Raw genomic sequence first — 20,285 nt, 5'->3', positions numbered from 1 at the left:
TAAAAATGAATGAAAGTGAATGAGATCGGAAGTCTCCTGCAAAACGATTCAAATGGCAGCGCCCGCTCGTCAGCAGAATAAGGTCAATAAGAGACAGGAAAGATTAATTCATTGTATCTGGGCCTCCAGTCTATGTGGTTTAAGATAGCTCATCTTACTGTTCATCTTCTCTGTCCTTGGATAGTTTGCTGGTTATTGTAAAAAAAATTAAGTGATAGATTGATGTTTTTTTATTGATAGCCTAATAAATCATAGATTCATCATGTTGTTTGCAACAGTTTTGCTCAACTCTGCACACTAAAAAAGAAATGCCCAGCCTGAACAAATGGAGCAGTTGCTTTTTACCAGATATTTATTGGGTCCATTTGGACAAAGCATGTTTATTTATTGAAAAATTTAGGCCTGAGGTCACTAAGGCCCCGTTTACACTGCCAGTTAAATGTGACCCAATTCCGATTTTTTGCTCATATGTGACACAGATCAGATCTGTTCTATGACCGTGTAAACACGAAAAAACGCATGCATTCGGATATTAAGAGAGCGGTTTCAGGCCTCTTTCATATGTGGAAATAAATCAGATATAGATCGGATATGTGACAATGCGACTGTCATGTAAACAGGCAGATCAGATTTATTGAGGCATTTCGTTCTGTTCATCATTAAACTTGCGACAATGTGGTGCTTACCCACGGTTTAATGACAGAAGGATAAGCGTGTGTGGAGATGCCGACGCGGTAAACAACATCAGAGGTAACACAGAGGAGGAAAGTGGTCAGTCACCACAATTTGCTCCCTAAAGACCTGAGATCTCTCTCGTGCAATAATGGCCCTTTCCCAGATCCTCCTCAAAAGCATTTTGAAGTTAGGCGAACTTCGTGTTGTAACTTTTTGCTTTTTGTGGCTATTAATACATGCAGGCTTCACATAAAATAACTTTATTCTCTCCAACACCAGTACGCACACAGGAAAAGGCTACATCTGCAACTAAACACACACACACACACACACCAGGGCCATACTATTACATAAACTGCTTGGGGGTAAATCCGGACTAAACCATTCACTGCTTTTACTACAACTTTGCATATTTCGCAGAGCTAAAAACAAACCATTTTTTCCATCGTCCATTCGGCACCTCTTGCTCTGACTCGGCATCGGCAAGTGTTATCTGGGCCGCGTATGGCCCGCAGCTCGCTCGCGCACATGCGTTTGTGATACGGCTGTAAAGCACTGGCCTGATTCCTGTTAACCACTGTAGCGAGGCAGAGGGAAAACACATACACAGTTGCGTTGGTTACAAACAAGTCCCCAGAGGGTGCTTTATTTACAAAATGAAATAGTGTAAATATGGTGCTCTTCTTGGTGTTGGTGCTCGGGTGCTCTGGGGAGAAGGTGAAGGATAGTGAGAGTTCGGGTGCTGGATCGTTCACGAGCTGGAGTCCGATGTGGGAGAGACAGAGAGACACAAGCGTTAGTGCAGGGAGTCATGTGTGAATGAAGCTCGTTTTCCTTGTGTGTGGGGCTGGCTTTTATGTCTCTCCGGCTGATGAGTTCCAGCTGCAAGCGATCCGGTGCTGATGAGGTGCCAGCTGGGGTGAATCTTAGACCAGGGCGACGTGGCATCGGTATACTCGCTACACCACATATGGCCCGAGTCTGTCTGTAGAGTCAGGGCTGCTTCTGGCAACCGACAACCGATTAAATTCTTATTTTATCTAGTAATTTGTTTGCTCCACGTTTAATAATAATTTGAGAAAATATCCATGGTACAACAGCAACAAAATAATAAGAATATTTTGTGTGGATGGTCGCAATGTTTAGACGCAAACAAAACAATATTATTTATAAATGGATTATACATATCATCATGGCACAGATGCTAGAATCCGCCTTTATGCATGCGCGACATCGTAAAATGTATGGCAAGTGTAAACGCATGAATTGGATATGGGTCACAATTAAAACAATGTGTAAACATACAGGCAAACAAATCAGATATAGGCAACAAATCGGAATTGGGCATCATAGTGACAGTGTAAACGGGGCCTAACACTAAACCCAACATGGTCCAACAATAAGGTGTATACGTGAAAACCTCTGGTTCAGACTTCACAATATTTTCATCTGTAGTCATGTGTCAAATTGTGCAATTTTAATTCCCTCGCTTGCCATATTTAAAGGGATAGTTTACCTAAAAATGACAATTGTCATTATAAACTCTACTTCCACTTGTTCCAATCTTGTTTCTTCTGTTGAACACAAAAGTGATGAAACTGATGGTCATTGACTTTCATTGTATTAGTTTTTTCTATTATAGGTGACAAAGGTTATTAACATTATTCAAAATATCTTCTTTTTCAAGAGTTTTTTTGGATGAACTGTCCCTTCCAACATTGAGAAGATCCAAACATTCTAACATCCAAAAACAAGGGCATAACCAAACAATGGTTTGTTTTGTATTGTTTTGATATCAGAAAAAAATTGTTCCAAAATTGAAAGAAAACAGCGGACAATCCATTGCATAATTTCACCTAGGACCATCAATACTATTGTCTAACTGTGTTTGAATACTCTGAACAGAAGAGTTTCTGTGCTCTTATGGGTCAACGTCACACTGATATCATCTCATGGACAACAAAAATGAAGTGTCTGTTTCAGTTGGGCAGTGGGTGTAGAAGATAAAACAACCCCAGCAGGTCTCAGAATAGAAAAAAACAGCACCTCACTCTGCAGCAAATAAAGTGTGCACTAATTAGGCTGAAATCATTGAGTCTTTAAAATATTTAAAGCCGTAAATGAGAGAATTGCAGTGGAGTGGATATAATTAAAATATGTATATGCATACATATTATGTTCTACACATTTATACATTATTCATCAGTATTTGGTTCACGTTCTCTCTACTCTTTGTGAAGGATTATCTGCTGTGGAATAAACTGGGAGCGACTCTAGCTAACGGGAACCGCTCGGAGGAGGCGGTCGCTGCTTATAGACGTGCGCTGGAGTTACAGCCTGGATTTGTACGCAGCCGATACAACCTGGGCATCAGCTGTGTCAACCTGGGGGCACACAGGTCAGTACAAAAAGACTTCATAAGGCCCATCCGCCAATTTTCCCGCACACAGTTATGCTTTATAAGAGTCATGGAAGTAACTTCTGTTGAACTGTAAACAATCTGTTAAATATGCTTTTTAAATATGGTGGTGAATTCTTTTCACAGTTCATCCATTAGAAATATTAAAAAGTAGTTTATTGTCAGCGCAATAGCCTAGTGGTTAGCGCTTCGACATATGGTGCAGTAGGACGTCCCGTGTTCGAATCCTGGCTCGAGGACATTTCCCTCCGCTACCCCCTTATCTCTCTCTCTCCAACTTCGCTTCCTGTCTAAATACTGTCCTAGCTAATAAAGGCAAAAAGGCTTTATGCTTGTGTGTGAGTGCAAAACGCGCCAAAGCCTGAAACTGAAAGCGATATGTGACTTTTAAGGGGCTGTTTCATTTGGATTTATTAATCATTCTTACTGTTCAGTGATCACAAACTGCCGTAGTTTATTAAAGACGAGAACTCCTCACTTTCAGCAGACCTCCTCATTCCTGCAGCACGAGAGCTTAATGATTGTTTATGAGCGCCAAAAGTGGCGGATCTGTTCGGCGAAATATCTGACTGCGTGTCACCGCATCCCTAAGGACTGTTTGGCGAAATATTTGACTGCATATCACTGCGTAACAAACGACTGAAACGATATAACTAGAGTAATCTCCACTGTGCTACTGGGTGAGAGTGTATGGCAAGCCGTTTTAGCATTTAAACCTTGTTCTGACTATCCATAAATATATTTAGAGATATAATTATATTTTGACTAGTTATAATTATAATTCGACTAGTCAGATTGGAGATATCTGCAAATATATTATGACTGACTAGTCATATTCCTCCATTGACTTCCATTGAAAAATATTTGCAGATATCTCTAAATGAGTTTTGACTAGTCAAAAATCCAATTCAAGATATCTACAACTGTAATTCGACTATTAGTAAATTAATTAGAGATATCTTCAAATATATTTGTAAATATCTCTAAATATGATGAATTAAAGATATCTACAAATGTATTATGACTAGTAAAAACTCAGAGATATCTCTAATTACAATTGTTACTAATCAAAACTCATTTAGAGATATCTGCAAATAATTTTCAATGGAAGTCAATGGAGGAATATGACTAGTCATAATATATTTGCAGATATCTCCAATCTGATTTCGTACTAGTACAATTGTAATTGCAGATATCTCTAATTGTCATTCTGAGTAGTGGAATTATAATTATGACTAGTCAAAATATAATTAGAGATATCTCTAAATATATTTATGGAGTCAGAACAAAGATTTAAATGCTAAAAAGGCTTGCCATAGAGAGCGCTTCACTGAACAGAGCAGCAGCGATGACGTAAGCGTGCCGAGGCCCGATATGGTGTGAACGCGAGCCTTTGGGGGAGACGGGAGGGGGGACAAGCGTGCTTTGGCCCGGTTCGAGGCAACTGTACCTAGTGTGAGTACGGCCTTATTTTGAGGAGACTAAATAACCCCAAACACTTTAAATGAGTTTTTCTACTGCACTATTATGAGAGTACATTGAATATTACTGTACTATTAAATTTCATTTATAAAACAATGGTTCAACATTAAAACAAACAAGAAGGTTAAATTGGAATCTCTGTTAAAAGCATTGCCCAACCCTTCCCAATCATTTTCCCTCTGACGGGCCAAATCAAACTTTCGCCTGGTGCCGCATCATGCACCTCCGCTGACTGCGCGCGCACCTCGCGACACGGACGAGGCTTTTATACTTGCTGCGTTCGCCGTTGTGATATTCTTTAAAACGACAGGGGGCGGTCAAAAGAAACCCACCGTAGAATCAGACGGATAAACAGAGAGTAGGAAGTTTCTGAAAGTACGTCATATCATAATGTTGTTCAATAATTTTAAACTAATTATTTTTTATTGTTTTTTTATTCATTATGTGAATGATTATAAGCATTTTTATAACCATTCAAGATTTTTTAATCAAACTTTGATGCATCACTTGCTTTTGTTCATATCTCGGACAGTTTTACTACTAAGTTTTTTATAATATTAATCACAAGAAAACATGAGTTGCTCTACAAATATATTTTTATTATGGCAAGAATAAAAGCAAAAAAATACACTTACTAAAAAAATACTGATGTTTTTTTGTTTTTTTTTAGGTTAAGCCCGCTCCACAAACATACATCAATGTAAAAGCTATGACTGCTGGAAAAACATATTCTGTAATTGTGTACCTGGTCTCCACTTTTGCCATGGCCTCTTTTGGCAAAAACAAACTTATCCTTCAGGTTTTCCCAAACTTTTTAACAAAAAATTTCGTCCTTTCCCACCACTTTTGCAATTTATGGCAAACAATTATAGGTCATCACTTGCCTTTGTTCATTTCTTAGACAGTTATACCTATTACAATTTATTAAAATTTTAATGACAACAGAACATGTGTTGCTCTACAAATACAGCTGAAGTCAGAATTATTAGCCCCCTTCAAAAAATTTTCTTCTTTTTTAAATATTTCCCAAATTATGTTTATCAGAGCAAGGAAATTTTCACAGTATGTCTGATAATATTTTTTCTTCTGGAGAAAGTTTTATTTGTTTTATTTTAGCTGGAATAAAAGCAGTTTATAATTTTTTAAACACCATTTTAGGGACAAAATTATTAGCCTCTTTAAGCTATATTTTGTCTCGATAATCTATAGAACAAACTTTTGTTATACAAAAACTTGCCTAATTATCCTAACCTGCCTAGTTATCCTAATTAACCTATTTAAGCCTTTAAATGTCACTTTAAGCTGTATAGAAGTGTCTTGAAAAATATGTAGTCAAATATTATTAACTGTCATCATGGCAAAGATAAAAAAAAATGGTTAATCGAAATGAGTTATTAAAACTATTATATTTAGAAATGTGCTGAAAAAATCTTCTCTCCATTAAACAGAAATTGGGGAAAAAATAAACAAGCGGTCTAATAATTATGGGGGGCTTATAATTCTGACTTCAACTGTATATGTTTTATTATCGCTAAAATAAAAGCAAAAAAGTACACTTACTAAAAAATGCAGATGGTTTTTTAGGTTTAACCCGCTCCACAATTCACACATTACTGTCTGGCTAGTTTCTGTCCTTTACTTATGCTAAAAATGCAACGTTGGTCCAACATTCCTGACCATTATCAACAATAAAGCCCAGAGAAACAGGGCATCAGTACATTGTATTCCTTTCTAGCTATCAAAAATAATTTTGTGACTTCATTTCAGTTTTGTAACTATTAAATTGTTTTAAATACAAAATTAAACAAAATACATCAGTGTAAAACCTATGACTGGTGCAAAAACATATTCTGTGATTGTGTACCTGGTCTCCACTCTTTTGGTTTTAATAAACTTATCCTTCAGGTTTTTCCAAACCTTTTAACAAAAACTTTCTACTTTTCCACTGCTGTTGTAATTTCTAGCCAAGAATTATTGATCATCTGGTAATCTCTCTGATCACGGGTCATGAGATGTGTGTACAGTCGTACTGTTTCAGATAAAATCTCTTCAAAGTGTTTCATATTCAACTCATATCAGTTGCGGCGCCGTGCGCACTGTTCGCTCGAGTCATAAGAAAATGCTGCATACACCGCCAGCCAAAATCATGCCGCGCACACCCAAAGCGAACCTCCGCAAACTCCACAATGATGTCACATTCGCCGTGCGCACTCAATCGAACAAGCGGACGCGTCGAGTATAAACCAGGCATAAGGGCAAATTTTGGCCTGCATCACTTTGAGCATCAGTTCTAGATGAACACAATTCAGCGAACTCAAAAGAGATTTGACCACAGTCAAATCTTGTGATGTTCAGGCCACATTTAAAAAACAATTGCTACGTTATTTTAATGAAGGATAAAAAAAAAACGTACCTGTCACAGTTTTAACTATTTTTTTTAGATTCTTTGTGGCACAACCTTATTTTCTGAAGTGATTTGTTTGTTCTTTTGAATAAATGTTCACCAAGCTGGAAGTTCTACGCTTAATTATGAGCACAGCAGAAACTTGGACCTACAAAGCACTTCAATAAATGTGATCTCATGTTTGTCAGGGAGGCAGTGGAGCACTTCCTGGAGGCGCTTTCTCTGCAGCGACAGGCCGCAGGTGATGGAGAGGCTGGTGCTGGACGAGGGCCTGGTGCTGCAGCCACCATCATGTCGGACAACATCTGGTCCACACTACGCATGGCACTGAGCATGATGGGAGAAAGCTCACTCTATTCCGCCGCCGACAGGCGAGATTTGGACACACTGCTGACACACTTCTCCCACAGAGAAGGAGAGGCGGAATGAAGGACGATATGGTGCGAGTGTGGAGACGCCTGTTTGGGAGAGGAAACCAGAAGACTGAGGTGTACATTTCAACAAGAGGGGCTTGACTTTTAGAGGCGCTACAGTAGACGGAGAACAAACAGCCATTTAGCTCCAGCACTGAAGAATAAACTGATAAACTGCCCTTGAGGGAAAACCTATGGTACAGTTTAATTACACCACAATATTGCTGCATTTCTGTCACAAGTTTACGCTTACCGTTGTAATTTTTGCATTAATCTTGAAGATTACGATTCTTTCCATTGATCAGATTTACAGCGATATTTCTCATATAGGGAAAATATGATCCACGCACTGTGAGCTCAAATGATACTTGCTTCTGTTTGAAACAGAGACGAAGGATGTGGAGATATAATTGTTCTATATCACTACGAGCCCCGTGTAATCCGCAAGTTATGTTGGCTGAGTGGAGGAAGAGTTGTGAGACTAATAGACGTGTCTGTAAGCACTCTTTATTATCACATATTTGCTGTAAATTAATTTGCTTAATTGTAAATTCTACTTGCCATATTGTGTAGTGTACCATAATTATTATTGTTTTGCATATAGCCAATTCAACTTGATCTGATATATGTAATTCAAGCAATAAAGCTTTGACAAAAATGCTTGGTAACCTGAGATAAAATAATGGTGGTATATATATTAGGGTTGGGCATCTAAGCTATAATGCCGATCCGATACGCATCTCAATACAAAGAATACGATCCGATATATTAGCGATACATTTGTGACATTGCGATACAACACGATATGATTTACACCCATATCACGATACAATGCGATAATTCAGCACTAACTAATTAGATCAAGTTTATGAGATGATGTAAGAAAGGATGCTGTGCCATTGAATGAGTTTGATTATTTATTAACCAAGTAAAACCAAGACTTTTTTCACAAACTGGCTTTTCTCTCAGAGCCAGAGTGTCAGTTTACAGTAGAGGGCCATTTTAGAACCTATAGCACATATTATTTAAGGATTTTCAAGATAAACAGAATGTATAAGTGCAATATATATTATAAATGTATATATTTGCACTCTTTAAACATAAAGGTTTAGCATTGCACAACAAGAATTGTGATTTAACCTTTCAACTATGAAAACAAGTTTTACAAAGATATATTGTGCCACTGAATATTCAAAACTTAAGGTCGTGAACTAGCAGTGTTATGTTGCTTTGAAACATCACTGTCACTGTAAACAACAGGCTAATAAAAATATAGATAAATAAAAATTAACAGGAGGAGGTGTTTAAAACCTTCGTTCTCCGTGACACTAGGCTGAATATCTTTGCAGATGAACAATGCAATAGCATTCGTTATTGGCGTAGAGCGCACGAAACTGTTGCGCATGGAAAAAAACTTGCAATGCTTTTCTCACCACTTTTGGAGCTGGCAGCTACAGTTGAAGCAGAGCAGGAAGCCGGGGATGCAGGAACACTGGAAGATGCTTCCACAACAAGACCGAGGCGCCGCTTCAAGTGAGATATCAGATTAGTCGTACTGCCCGTGTATTTTACAGATGCGCGGCACATTTTGCAAATTGCATCTGTCCTGTCAAGTCGTCCATCCTTTTTGCAGAATCCATAATGTTGCCATACTTTAGATTTAAAACTCAGTGAGGAATAAAATGTTTGTTTTGCTTCTCGCGCTTTCTGAGGGCGCACCACTAGCTTCATCCGCACACCTGATACACTGAGTTGTAGTGTAAGTGTACACATCCGCAAGTCCGTTGCTAATGCATACTTTATGTAGGTCGATTAAATTATGCGCCAAAAACAGGTTGACAACACTTGTTAATAAATAAAAAATACATTCTATATTAAAATTATAAGTTGTATCTTGGAAAAACCGATGCATCTCGCAAAAATCGATGCATCTCGATTTGCTTTCAAAATTTCATTTATCCTCTGCTGCTCTACCGATGCACTCGCATCGTGCACGCGCATGACCGCGTATCGATACATATCGGTTAATCTTCCCATCCCTAATATATATATATATATATATATATATATATATTAGGGTTGTAACAATATACCGGTATGACGGTTTACCACGATTTGAACGTGCACGATTATCATACCATGAACATATGCATATCAACGGTTTTAACCCTTAAAGACCGAGACAGCCGCCCGCGGCTAAAAATAAGTATTGCTCTTAAATGTTTAATAACTTTTGATCCGCTGATCTGATTCATACAATTCAAAGATTGGCATAAAGAAGAGAATCTCAGCTTTCCAGTGCTGTATCACATAACATTCGCGGACTTTCAGAGGCTCCGGAATCAGTGCGGTTACGTTATCAACATTTGACAACGCTGATTTGACAAAGAAACGCTCGTCACTGTGTCTCCGGACAAATCAGACATGATACATTGATGCATTGTCCCTCCTCCATGCCCAGATTGGTTCAAACTCGCTATATCACAACCAATAAGCATAGGTTTCGCTTTTGTTTGTGGACTAAGCTTTTTGAACAACACAGAATGAGAGATAGGCATACATTTATGCGCGGCTAAATAAAACGCAAAAAAAAAAGTTTTTCATGAAATAATTCTCATACTAAGTACTTTTGCATGCACAGCAGCACAGAAACATGACAAAACAGTGACACAGCAAAGACGAACTGCTGCTCTTGCTGTATTCAAAAGACGCAAATGAAGGTGCGGCTGTTTGTCTGCATTGCAGACAACCATATCCAAATCCATATCGATAGACAACCATATCCATGCTGGCACATAAAACCTAAGGATGTTCCATATTGAATCTAGTTTCGTTATGTAACTATTTATAGTATAGTAAATATTTATATCTATTTTTACTGAGGATTTGCACCATGTTTATTTGGACTTTATTTGGACTTTGACACATTATTTATTATTTTCTTATTTTTATTTGTTCATTGTAAGTGGTGTTGTTTATAGTAACTAAAAATATATTATTTGGAAAAAGTCAAATTTGCTTCACTGTTCTATTATTTTGTAACATTTGTAACATACCGTATACCGCGAAACCGTCAAACCGTGGTATTGTTTTAGACGATTATCATACCGTAAAAAATTCATACCGTTACAACCCTGATATATATATATATATATATATATATATATATATATATATATATATATATATATATATATATATATATATATATACAGTGATTTTCCCAGAAATGGGTTGCGGCTGAAAGGGCATCTGCTGCGTAAAAACTTGCTGGATAAGTTGGCGGTTCATTCCGCTGTGGCGACCCCGGATTAATAAAGGGACTAAGCCGACTAGAAAATTAATGAATGAATGAATATACAGTGCTCAGCATATATCAGTACACCCCTCACAAATGTATCTTTTGAATGAATATGTTCTATAGCAGTGTTTCTCAATTGTTGGGTCGCGACCCAAAAGTGGGTTGCGGAAACATTTTCAGTCGCGGAGTGTGTGGTAAAAAAACAAGAACAAAACTTTCATTTTTAACTTTTGACTTTTATACGACCATGAAAATGTATGGTATGGATTTACATATATTGACGACAAAAAAGACTTAAAGCCTCAGTGTGTCCTTAGTAGCGAGGTGCTCTCACAAGATAGCACGAAACCTTCTAGATTAAAATGATATTTAGAAACCAGAAAACATGTTTTATTAACAGTTTAGTTTAGTTCATGGTAACTGAACCTATCCTAACCCTAACCACTGTTTACAGTATTTGCCGGTTTTACTTTGTAATATTTCTATAATTTGATACATTTTGTTAAATGACAGCAATAAAATATCGTTTATTTGTAAGTCTTGGCGATTTTCTTATGATTTATCTGTCACTACTTGTGTATGTTAACAAATAAATACTAATTAATTGTAATTCCTAAAATTGTATTATAGTTTCTAAAAATTTGGGTCGCGGCTTGATGACCATGTAAAAATGTGGGTCCCATGGCCAAACCAGTTGAGAACCACTGATTTATAGTAAGCTTTACAATATTATGTTTGTGCATTTACATTAGATCAGTCAGTACTGAAGCCAAATCTGGAGCTAGTCTAATGAAATAACTTGCGATAACAGTCACAAAATTCGTAGCCAAATGTATATGTTGTTGGGGAAGCATATGAAATTTACATTTTATAAAAGATAAATTTTTTATTGAAATTTTATTATTTTTCTGCAATATTTCACTTGAATTTACGTGTATAAACATGTCTATTTGTAAAGATGTTCTCTGACTATCATTTTAATCAATATATAGATTTAATAAATCTGTTTTGTTCAAATGCACCAAAACATATTACCTATATTCACTGATAGAGGTAAAGTTGGTTTTATATTTGCACATTTGTTCATTTAGAAGTCTTTATATTGTTTACCATGTTGCTTTGAATATTCAATCAAAATAAGCATGCAAGTGTGACTTGAAAACAACATTAACACTGTTTATTTGACTGTGAAAAATGTTGTACTTTGATAGTCATTGGCTGCTAATATGATTTCGCTATGTAGAGTTTGCAAATATAACTTTTATGAAATGATATTATTAGTGGGAAAGTCTGAATGTGTGAATATAAAAACAACTATACCTCTATTATTCACTGAGACATTTCTGAGAGTCATTTTCAAAATGGGGTGTACTCATTTATGCTGAGCACTTATTTTTATTTCATTTTTATTTTGCAATTTATTTTCTTTTTTCTTTGCGCTTTCACAATAAAAGATTTTTTAAAAGGTGTTAAAGTAGAAACTTTTATATCCATGACTTTTTAGCATTAAGTGTCGCGTTTGGTGCAAAAAAAAAAAAATTCCTGAACATCTTGAAATTAAGATGCATTAATTTGAAATGCAAAATGAACAAATTAAAGAATTCAAAAAAGTTGCTTATAATTGACTCACCCATATCATTTAAGATCTTCATTCCTAAATAATTCTTTAAGCTTTGTTTTCTAAGAAAGTGAACAAATAATTAAAAATTTGTGCTTAAAACAAGAACAAATATCGGTCAGTTGGGTATGAAAATTACTGTTTTCATTAGATTTACTTGAATTTCTCCAATGAAATATGTTTTATGTTTGATGTTAAACTTGCTTCGTTTTGATACATTTTTACAACAAACAAGACTTTTTTTTCCTTGTACCATTTTACAAGTAAATATCTTGATTTAACAATCTGAAGACCTTTGCATTGAAAAACAAGAACAAAAATGTGTTATATAAACATTATTTCCATTGTTATGTGTTTGGCAGCAGAGTTCATCAATCTTTATCTACTCGTTTTGTAAAACTATTAAATGCAAAACGTTATATTTTGAAACTTTAAAATGTTGCTAATATTTATGTTCCTGAATATGTAATTTAGAAACGTATATAGTTAGTAAAGTTTGAAGTGTTCTAACTGTGCATTCATAAAATAGATATCTGTTGGTTGAGGGATTCACTAACGAATATCCTTATGCGATTGTGTACAGTTTGAATATAATCAAGAATATTAAAGCGTGACGTCAACAGTCAACACGCGCCTGTATTTCAAATGGCTTAGACACGCCCAAGAAAGTGCATCCACTGTCTTAGCCAATCAGAAACGCTAAGGCGGAAACTCCCGAGTTCGCCTATTGGTCTATTCAAAAATCGCCGCAAACACGGAACGACCCATTTAAATGCTCCTTATTGTGCAGTCACACGCGCGGAGTTTGAACTGGAAGACGACACAAGGCGTTTCTTTGTTGATTTCTCATTTTTATTTGTTTATATTAAAACGTGAAAGAAACGCCGTCTGATTTGGAGTGGAAGAGAAAAGCATACAGTGGACTGCGGGAAAACATCGAGCATTAAGGTGAGTTTGAGTTTGTTTATTGAACACAGGACTGCAACGTTATTGTTTTAAAACGCTAACGTTACATTTAAAGATACGTTTCGTGGGTTATTTTATAAGAATGCGAGCTACACGTTGTTCAGGTTAACTTCTTATGCAAGTTATGTTTTAATATGCCATACCGTTTTTCAGCAGCAAACAGAAACATGGGTGCCAGTGAAAGCAAAATGACCGTGGCATCAACACCAAAGGTAACGTTAGACCCGAGTCAGCGACCCAAAGCAGCGCGTGTGGCGAAACTTGCAGACCCACGTTCACCGTCCTGTGCCATTGACCGAACACCTATACAGGTACCAAAACACTCCTATGTTAATAGTTCCTCTTTTATAGCTGATTTTAATCTCAATAAATTGCTTGCGGGATGTGTTGTAGTTGCTGTTTATATCAGTTTTGTGTGTGTAAACCACAGTAGATCTAAGAATTGGCTTGATTGTGTTTTCCTGTAGGTGGGCGTTACTTACTCTCCTCTCCCTGTGGTGGAGTCAGTTGGGCCTGTGTTTGTTGACCCTCGCTCACCAACCCCGGGCATCACCCGAACGCCAATGAAGGGTACATGTTCTTCATTGTTATGAGCATTACAATTAAACATTTTGAGCATTCTTCGTTTAAAAAGTATGCTTGTTGTGTGCTCAAGCTAAAAGCTAATTAATATTCACAAGTTGAGTCGGTACGAGTTGAGAAATAATTGTTTTAAAGACATTTACTTGGATTTGACAGTTTTTTTGTTTTGTTTTTTACTTTTCGATCACTAAGTTAAGTTTAAAAAAAAGCCTGATGAGGATAACATGTATTAATGTTACTAATAAATGCATTCAGAAAGTAATAAGGTTGAAAAAAATGAACTCTTTTAGCTGAAACTCTTGTCTGTTTTACAGTGAGCGTCACGTCTCTCGCTCGAAGACTGAGCACGTTCTTCCTCAGTGACATCAAGTCTGGCGACTCTCCCGCGTCTCCTCTTCCTTCAGTCTCCTTCACCAAAACCTCTGGCATGCCTAGTGTAGCTCATCCAAACACCTTCGGCCCCAAAGAGCCTCTGCTGAAAGCCCAGACCTCGCACACAGACGCCATCTCCACCCCTGTGCTGTCGTCTCCATCTGAGGGCTACGGCTCCATATGCCACAGTCCGTTCGTGTTGATTGGAGAGCCACAGATGGAGGTGGAGGTTGACACTGAGGCATCGCTAGAGGAGGCGGAGGAGGCTCTGCTTCTGGGGGCTTCACCGTTGAGGAAAGAGCTTAGCCTGAGTCTGCTTGCATGTCGTGAAGGGGTTTACTCGTCTTCCCTGGAAGAACGTCCTCTGACTCCTCTTCCTCCTGCGGACAGACAAGCCAATGAAGATCATTCGTATGCAGTCTTCACCATCCCAAAATCCACTGAAAATGCAGAGTCTGAGGCCACGCCGTCAGTTGTTGAGGCTGTCTTGACTTTAGAGGAAGAGGAAGTTCCATCCCAGACATCTGAAGAACCGGTTTGTTTATCTTTTTTGTGGACATTTAAAGATTGTGGGGTTTCAATCCGTAATCTCAGTATTTAACATTTGAAGTGGATCAAAGTTTTTCAAAATTGTTCTAAAACAAAAATCTGTGTTGTACAGCAGTTTTAGAACAACTTCAATGAAAGGTTTTATCCATTTCAGATGTTGACTAATGTGTGTGTTTAGATGGATGGGTAGATGCTTGGATAGATGCAGATAGATGGGTAGAGAGGTGATTGGATAGCTAGAGGGGTAGATAAATAGAGAGGTGGTTATAGGTAGATGGATAGCTGATGTGAGATCGGTTGATATGTAGGTAGATGGGTGGATATGTAGATAGATGGGTAGAGATGTGGATAGATCGCTAGAGGTGGATAAATAGCTAGCGGAATACATAAATAGAGATGTGGATAGATGAAGGTAGATAAATGTAAACGGATATAGAGGTAGATGGATATATAGAGGTAGACCGAAAGCTGGATATATAGAGGAAGGTGTATAGAGAGGTTGATGGATGGATAGATCTAGATGGATAGAGATGTGGATAAATTAAGAAATAGAGATGTGGATAGAGGTAGATAAATGTAGATGGATAGAGGTGACTAGATGGGTCAAGAGGAAGATGGATGGAGAGGTAGATGGATGGATAAAGAGGTAGACGGAAAGCTGGATAGATAGAAGGTAGGTAGATATATAGGTTGCGATGTGGATGGATAGATGTAGATGGGTAGAGATGTGGATCGATAGCTAGAGGTGGATAAATAAATAGAGTTGTGGATAGATAGAGATAGAAAAATTTAAACGGATGGATGGATAGGTCAAGAGGTCGATAGATGGAGATAGAGAGGCGGATGGATAGATGGGTTAGGGAGCAGGAGGATAGATGGATAGAGATGTAGGTGGGTAGAAAGGTAGATGGATATAGAGGTGGATGGAAAGCTAGATTGATGTAGGTGGATAGAGGTCGAGGGGTAGATGGAGAAATAGATGGAAAGGTGGATGGATGGATATATAGGTCAAGAGGTAGCTGGACAGATAGATGGGTTAGAGAGGAGAATGGATGGATAGTTGTAGGTGGATAGAGAGCTAGATGGAAAGCTAGATAGATAGAGGTAGATGGATAGATGTAGAGATAGCTATAGATAAATAAATTGACAGGTAGAAATAGATGTAGAGGTGGATGGGTTGAGAGGTAGACAGATAGATAAGTTGAGAGGTAGATAGATGGGTATAGAGAAGAAGAGAGAGAGATGCATACAAAGGTGGGTGGATAGAGGTAGATTGAGAGGTGGATGGGTAAAGAGAGGTAGATGGGTAAAGATAGGGAGATAGAGACAGATAGATGGATAGAGAGGTGGATAGGTCGAGAGGTCAGTAGATATATACAGTTGAAGTTAGAAATATAAGCCCCCTTTTTATATATATTTCACAAATGATATTTAACAGAGCAAGGACATTTTTACAGTATGTTTGATAATATTTTTTTTCTTCTGTGGAAAGTCTTTGTTTTATTTCAGCTAGTATAAAAGCAGTTTTGAATTTTTGAACATAATTTTAAGGACAAAATTATTAGCCCCTTTAAGCTATATTTTTCTGATAGTCTACAGAACAAACCATCATTATACAATAACTTGCCTAATTACCCTAACATGCCTATTAAACCTGATTTACCTTGTTAAGCCTTTAAATGTCACTTTAATCTGTATAGAAGTGTCTTGAAAAATATCTAATCAAATATTATGTACTGTCATCATGGCAAAGATAAAATCAATCAGTTATTAGAAATTAGTTATTAAAACTATTGTGTAGAAATGTGTTGAAGAAAAATCTCTCCGATTAACAGAAATTGTGTGGAAAAAATAAACAGAGGGGCTAAAAATTCTGACTTCATCTATAGATAGATAGAGAGAGAGAGAGAGAGAGAGATGGGTAGATAAAAGTCAGCATTAAAAACGAGTTACTGACTTTTTAATGTTGGTAACAGTTTTATGCATTTTCTGGTAAAAGACTTTATCTATTCGTTAGCTTTATTTCAATTAGTTACATTCATAGCTTTAAACTGATAATGTTATTTGTGTTGGAACCAGTGAAAATTTCAAAAGCAAAAAAATCACTAAAAAATGACTGTTAGGTCTGGTTTGTTTCTCACTGACCTTCTTAAGCACAGCTGTCACTACACCATATTACTCCGATGCAGATGCAAATTCTGACTCTTGTCCTACCACCGTCTGGACTCATTTTAATTTGGTTTTGACCTCACACCGTTGAATGCAGACAGAATAACATCTAAAGTCTCTCCTGATGATCAACATTGCTGATGGCTGAAGTATATTTTGGGTTAAGACTGAGTGTGACGTATGTCTCTCCACTGTCAGGCATCTGCTGCACTTCCAGAGCCGATTCCTGAGCAGCCAGAGGAAAACAAACCGCCAACACCTCAACCAGCTGATGCCTCCAGCAAACCCAGCCCAGTGTCCAGCACTCAGGTGGAGTCGGTGCAGCCTGGCATCCGCTGTCTGAGGTTTGACACCCGCAGCCCCAGTCAGGCCATTTTCAAGCCCCAGTGGTTGGGTGTGGGCTTTGGGGCCTCTGGTGTCCGAGCGAGAGGGGTTCAGAGCCGGGGGAAGACAGCAGTGTCCTCACCACGCAACATCAAAAACACTGCTACTAATGAGAATAATAACATGGTTGTGCGCACCAAACAGAAGCCGAGAGGTGAGTGTGTCTGTACACTACATAACAGCATTTGTATATACAGAGATGTTTCTTCTTTCAGATAGATCTTATTTTTCTGTATCCTTTGCCACTGGTCAGGGCTTAGTTATTTTTGTAAATTTATCTTGTTGCTTTAGAAAATGACATGCTGTAATCTGGTGATTGTGCTTCTGTAATTGTCATTTACTCACCCTGGTTCCAAAGCTGTTTGTGTTTCTTCTGTTGACATGACAAGACACTTTGTAACCATTCAAAAGTTTGAAACCCTTGACTTTTAAAGTAGGTAAAACTAACAATATGGAAGTCAGTAGCTATATTTCCATCCACCTATTTGTATGTGCATTTTGCTTGAAAACACCATGGAAACACCATGATGTGTGTGTGAATGGACAAACCAGCAGGATGAGCATATTGTAAAACATCTGAACTGTTGTTTTGGTCATTCTAAAACACCTTACCGTTTAATTATTAGTGCTGTTATATTATTAATGACCTCCAGAATCAAGAGCGTCTGTGCTCCGCAACTGGCACCTTCAAACGCCACTGCACGTTCACTGCATGTCAGGATCGGCCTTCTGAGGCGCAAGTCATTTATTAGATGAAGAAAAGATTGATGCAGCTTCTCCTACAGCAGCAAATTCAATTTTTACTGTTGATATTTGGCACAAGTTAATCAGGAAGTGACTATTTTGATCGCTTTGACTCGTTTGATGAAAACACTGCCTTTTTCGCACAATCTAGTTTTGCACATAAAGTTAATTCGCAAGTGTCAAGTAGTCAGACAATAAAGAAATTCAAAGGTTTGAAAACATCTGAGAATGAGTAAATGGCGGGTCAATTTTAATTATAGGTTTTTAACTATCCCTTTAATTGGTCTTATGTTTTAATTCCGATATAATCTAAGAAAATAAAAGCCCACTGGTATCTCTCCATAAAAACCATACAGGCATAAATTTAATTAAGGGTGTGTTCACACCATAAAATCTGTTAGTTTCAGAAGTGAATAGAGTACAATCTTGATATTTTATTATTATTTTGTTACTATTAATTTAAATATTCACTGTGTTGTGAAAAAAAAAATTGCTGAATCAATGCTGCAATGTGTTATGTTGTCTATGGATCAGACCAAAAGAACTAAATCACAGGTGCAAATGCAGCACTCTACTACAAGTCCTTCCAATACTACTAGATTCAGAGAAGGGGAAAAAATAGTGAATTATTTAAAAATAAAAAAATTACTGCAGGTGTTGACTCGATCTTAACCTATTTTACTTCTCGTGAAACTGAAATTGCTGCCATGTTTTAATTAAATTTGATATTGGTCAATCGATCATGTTAAACAATAATATTTAGCTGACTTTGTTTAGTACCCTAGCTGATTTAGGTCTATCATAGGTGATAGACGAAGATGAAGTCACCAGTGTCAAGGCGATGGCAAGTCATGTAAAACAACTGATTAATTTAGAACAATGCAAGATAGATGTCAGATGAGTCAAAATTAAACATTTTAACGAAACAAAATAATCTTCAAAAATGTATTATGTGGTGATATTCAAGAAAATGTTAGAGTTTCTTGTTTAATATTACAGAAAAAGTGCTGATTGGTGAGGGCAGATCTCCTCTGCAGATCCTGAGGGAGACCAATTCACCCAGAGAACGCAACTCGCAGGTATTTATCAGCTGCAAACACACAGACCTCGGTTATCATTTTACTGTCATCTTTCATGCTCTGTAATGACCTTCATCTAAATGAATGTTGGTGTCTCTCTTCAGATGAAATTGAAAGTGTCGACTCCAGAAAGACAGAGGTTCAGCCAGATGGACAGAAGAGCTCTGATTATGTCCCTCGACAAGGAGAACGAGTGAGAGCAGATCCACACACCAGCACAAACCTCAGACAACACTGTGTATAAACTTCCATTTGAAACCTGCAACTACATGATTCTTCTTTTTCCTGCTTTTTACTTTTTGTTCCTTTTGTGTGTTTGTAAATAAACACTCTTTTAATGTAAATAAAATTAACTTTGGATTTATAATTTTGTCGTCTTTTTGTTGTTGTTTTTGTTTAATCCCATATGAGGACACTGGCTTTAATTGTTATTAGAATAACTTTTATTAATTTTTAATAAGTACTTAAAGTACTGAGAAAAGGTTGGTTCTGTCATTAAATCAAAAATCTTGTTTTGTTTAATTTCCATATCCACATTTGTTTAAAATCAGAACTATTTAGTAATGGCAAACTCTTATCCTTTATCAGTGTGCAGAGTATTTAACCTAAATCCAATTTAAACATTTGCCTTTCTAGCACTAGCAAAGCCCAGCAACTAGCCCATTACGTCAAATGATGGTAGAGTAATTTTGGCAACATGTTAATGTTAAAGTGATAAAATATGGTTGTAGCAATAAGTTGACATACTAGCAGTATGTTAATTAACAGCTATTGCACAGCTACTTACCACAAGTAAATCCCTTCAGAGGTAATGCTTTATTTGAAGGGTCTTCATATGTCTGTGGTGAAAACTTCATAATCCTGACTTGACTTATACCATGGATCTTAAGATTTTATGCATGCTTATTAAAACTGCCATTAAGTGTCATTCACTCAGTTGTCATTTTAAACCCAAAGATGACATTGCTTGAAATCTTTTACAGCTTGATATACATATAGCACATTCTGTCTTTGACCGTTATAAATTGATTTCATGATCATAAATGCCTTTCTGAACACTTATTTCAGTAGAACAAAATTAATTTTAAAGTGTCAACGCTAGTTCATGACACAATTATAATTTCCTCT

At 37.1% G+C, this 20,285-nt stretch overlaps 2 protein-coding genes across 15 annotated transcripts in view; both read left to right on the top strand.

Moving 5' to 3' along the window:
- pex5 (peroxisomal biogenesis factor 5) overlaps positions 1 to 8,051 on the top strand; it is a 35,499-nt gene extending 27,448 nt beyond the window's left edge. For 10 of the 12 annotated variants that reach the window (XM_087285447.1, XM_087285444.1, XM_087285451.1 and 7 more), the window contains 2 exon segments: positions 2,916 to 3,073; positions 7,169 to 8,051. In XM_087285447.1, coding sequence (XP_087141573.1) covers positions 2,916 to 3,073; positions 7,169 to 7,409 — 399 coding nt within the window. In that variant the 3' untranslated portion in view covers positions 7,410 to 8,051. 12 annotated transcript variants of the gene reach the window in all.
- A 5,037-nt stretch (positions 8,052 to 13,088) lies between these two features.
- On the top strand, positions 13,089 to 19,524 carry cdca3 (cell division cycle associated 3). 3 transcript variants are annotated; one of them, NM_001045049.1, is given in 7 exon segments: positions 13,089 to 13,260; positions 13,432 to 13,589; positions 13,746 to 13,848; positions 14,175 to 14,767; positions 17,149 to 17,488; positions 19,078 to 19,157; positions 19,262 to 19,524. In NM_001045049.1, coding segments are annotated over 6 exon segments (1,353 nt in total). In that variant the 5' UTR covers positions 13,089 to 13,260; positions 13,432 to 13,445; the 3' UTR covers positions 19,355 to 19,524.
- The last annotated feature ends 761 nt before the right edge of the window (positions 19,525 to 20,285 follow it).

The sequence above is a fragment of the Danio rerio genome, chromosome 16 (genome assembly GCF_052040795.2).
Source record: "Danio rerio strain M-AB ecotype USA chromosome 16, GRCz13ab, whole genome shotgun sequence".
Lineage (NCBI taxonomy): Eukaryota > Metazoa > Chordata > Actinopteri > Cypriniformes > Danionidae > Danio > Danio rerio.
The sequence above is the reverse complement of the archived record's forward strand: the minus strand, read 5'-3'. Positions and strand labels throughout refer to the sequence as shown.

Excerpts from the sequence above, each read along its gene's own strand:
- cdca3 (XM_087286033.2), top strand. The coding sequence starts at position 13,446 with ATGGGTGCCAGTGAAAGCAAAATGACCGTGGCATCAACACCAAAGGTA. Across the intron at positions 13,849-14,174 it reads CACCCGAACGCCAATGAAGG|TGAGCGTCACGTCTCTCGCT; the intron begins GTACATGTTCTT and ends TCTGTTTTACAG. Across the intron at positions 17,489-19,077 it reads CACCAAACAGAAGCCGAGAG|AAAAAGTGCTGATTGGTGAG; the intron begins GTGAGTGTGTCT and ends TTAATATTACAG.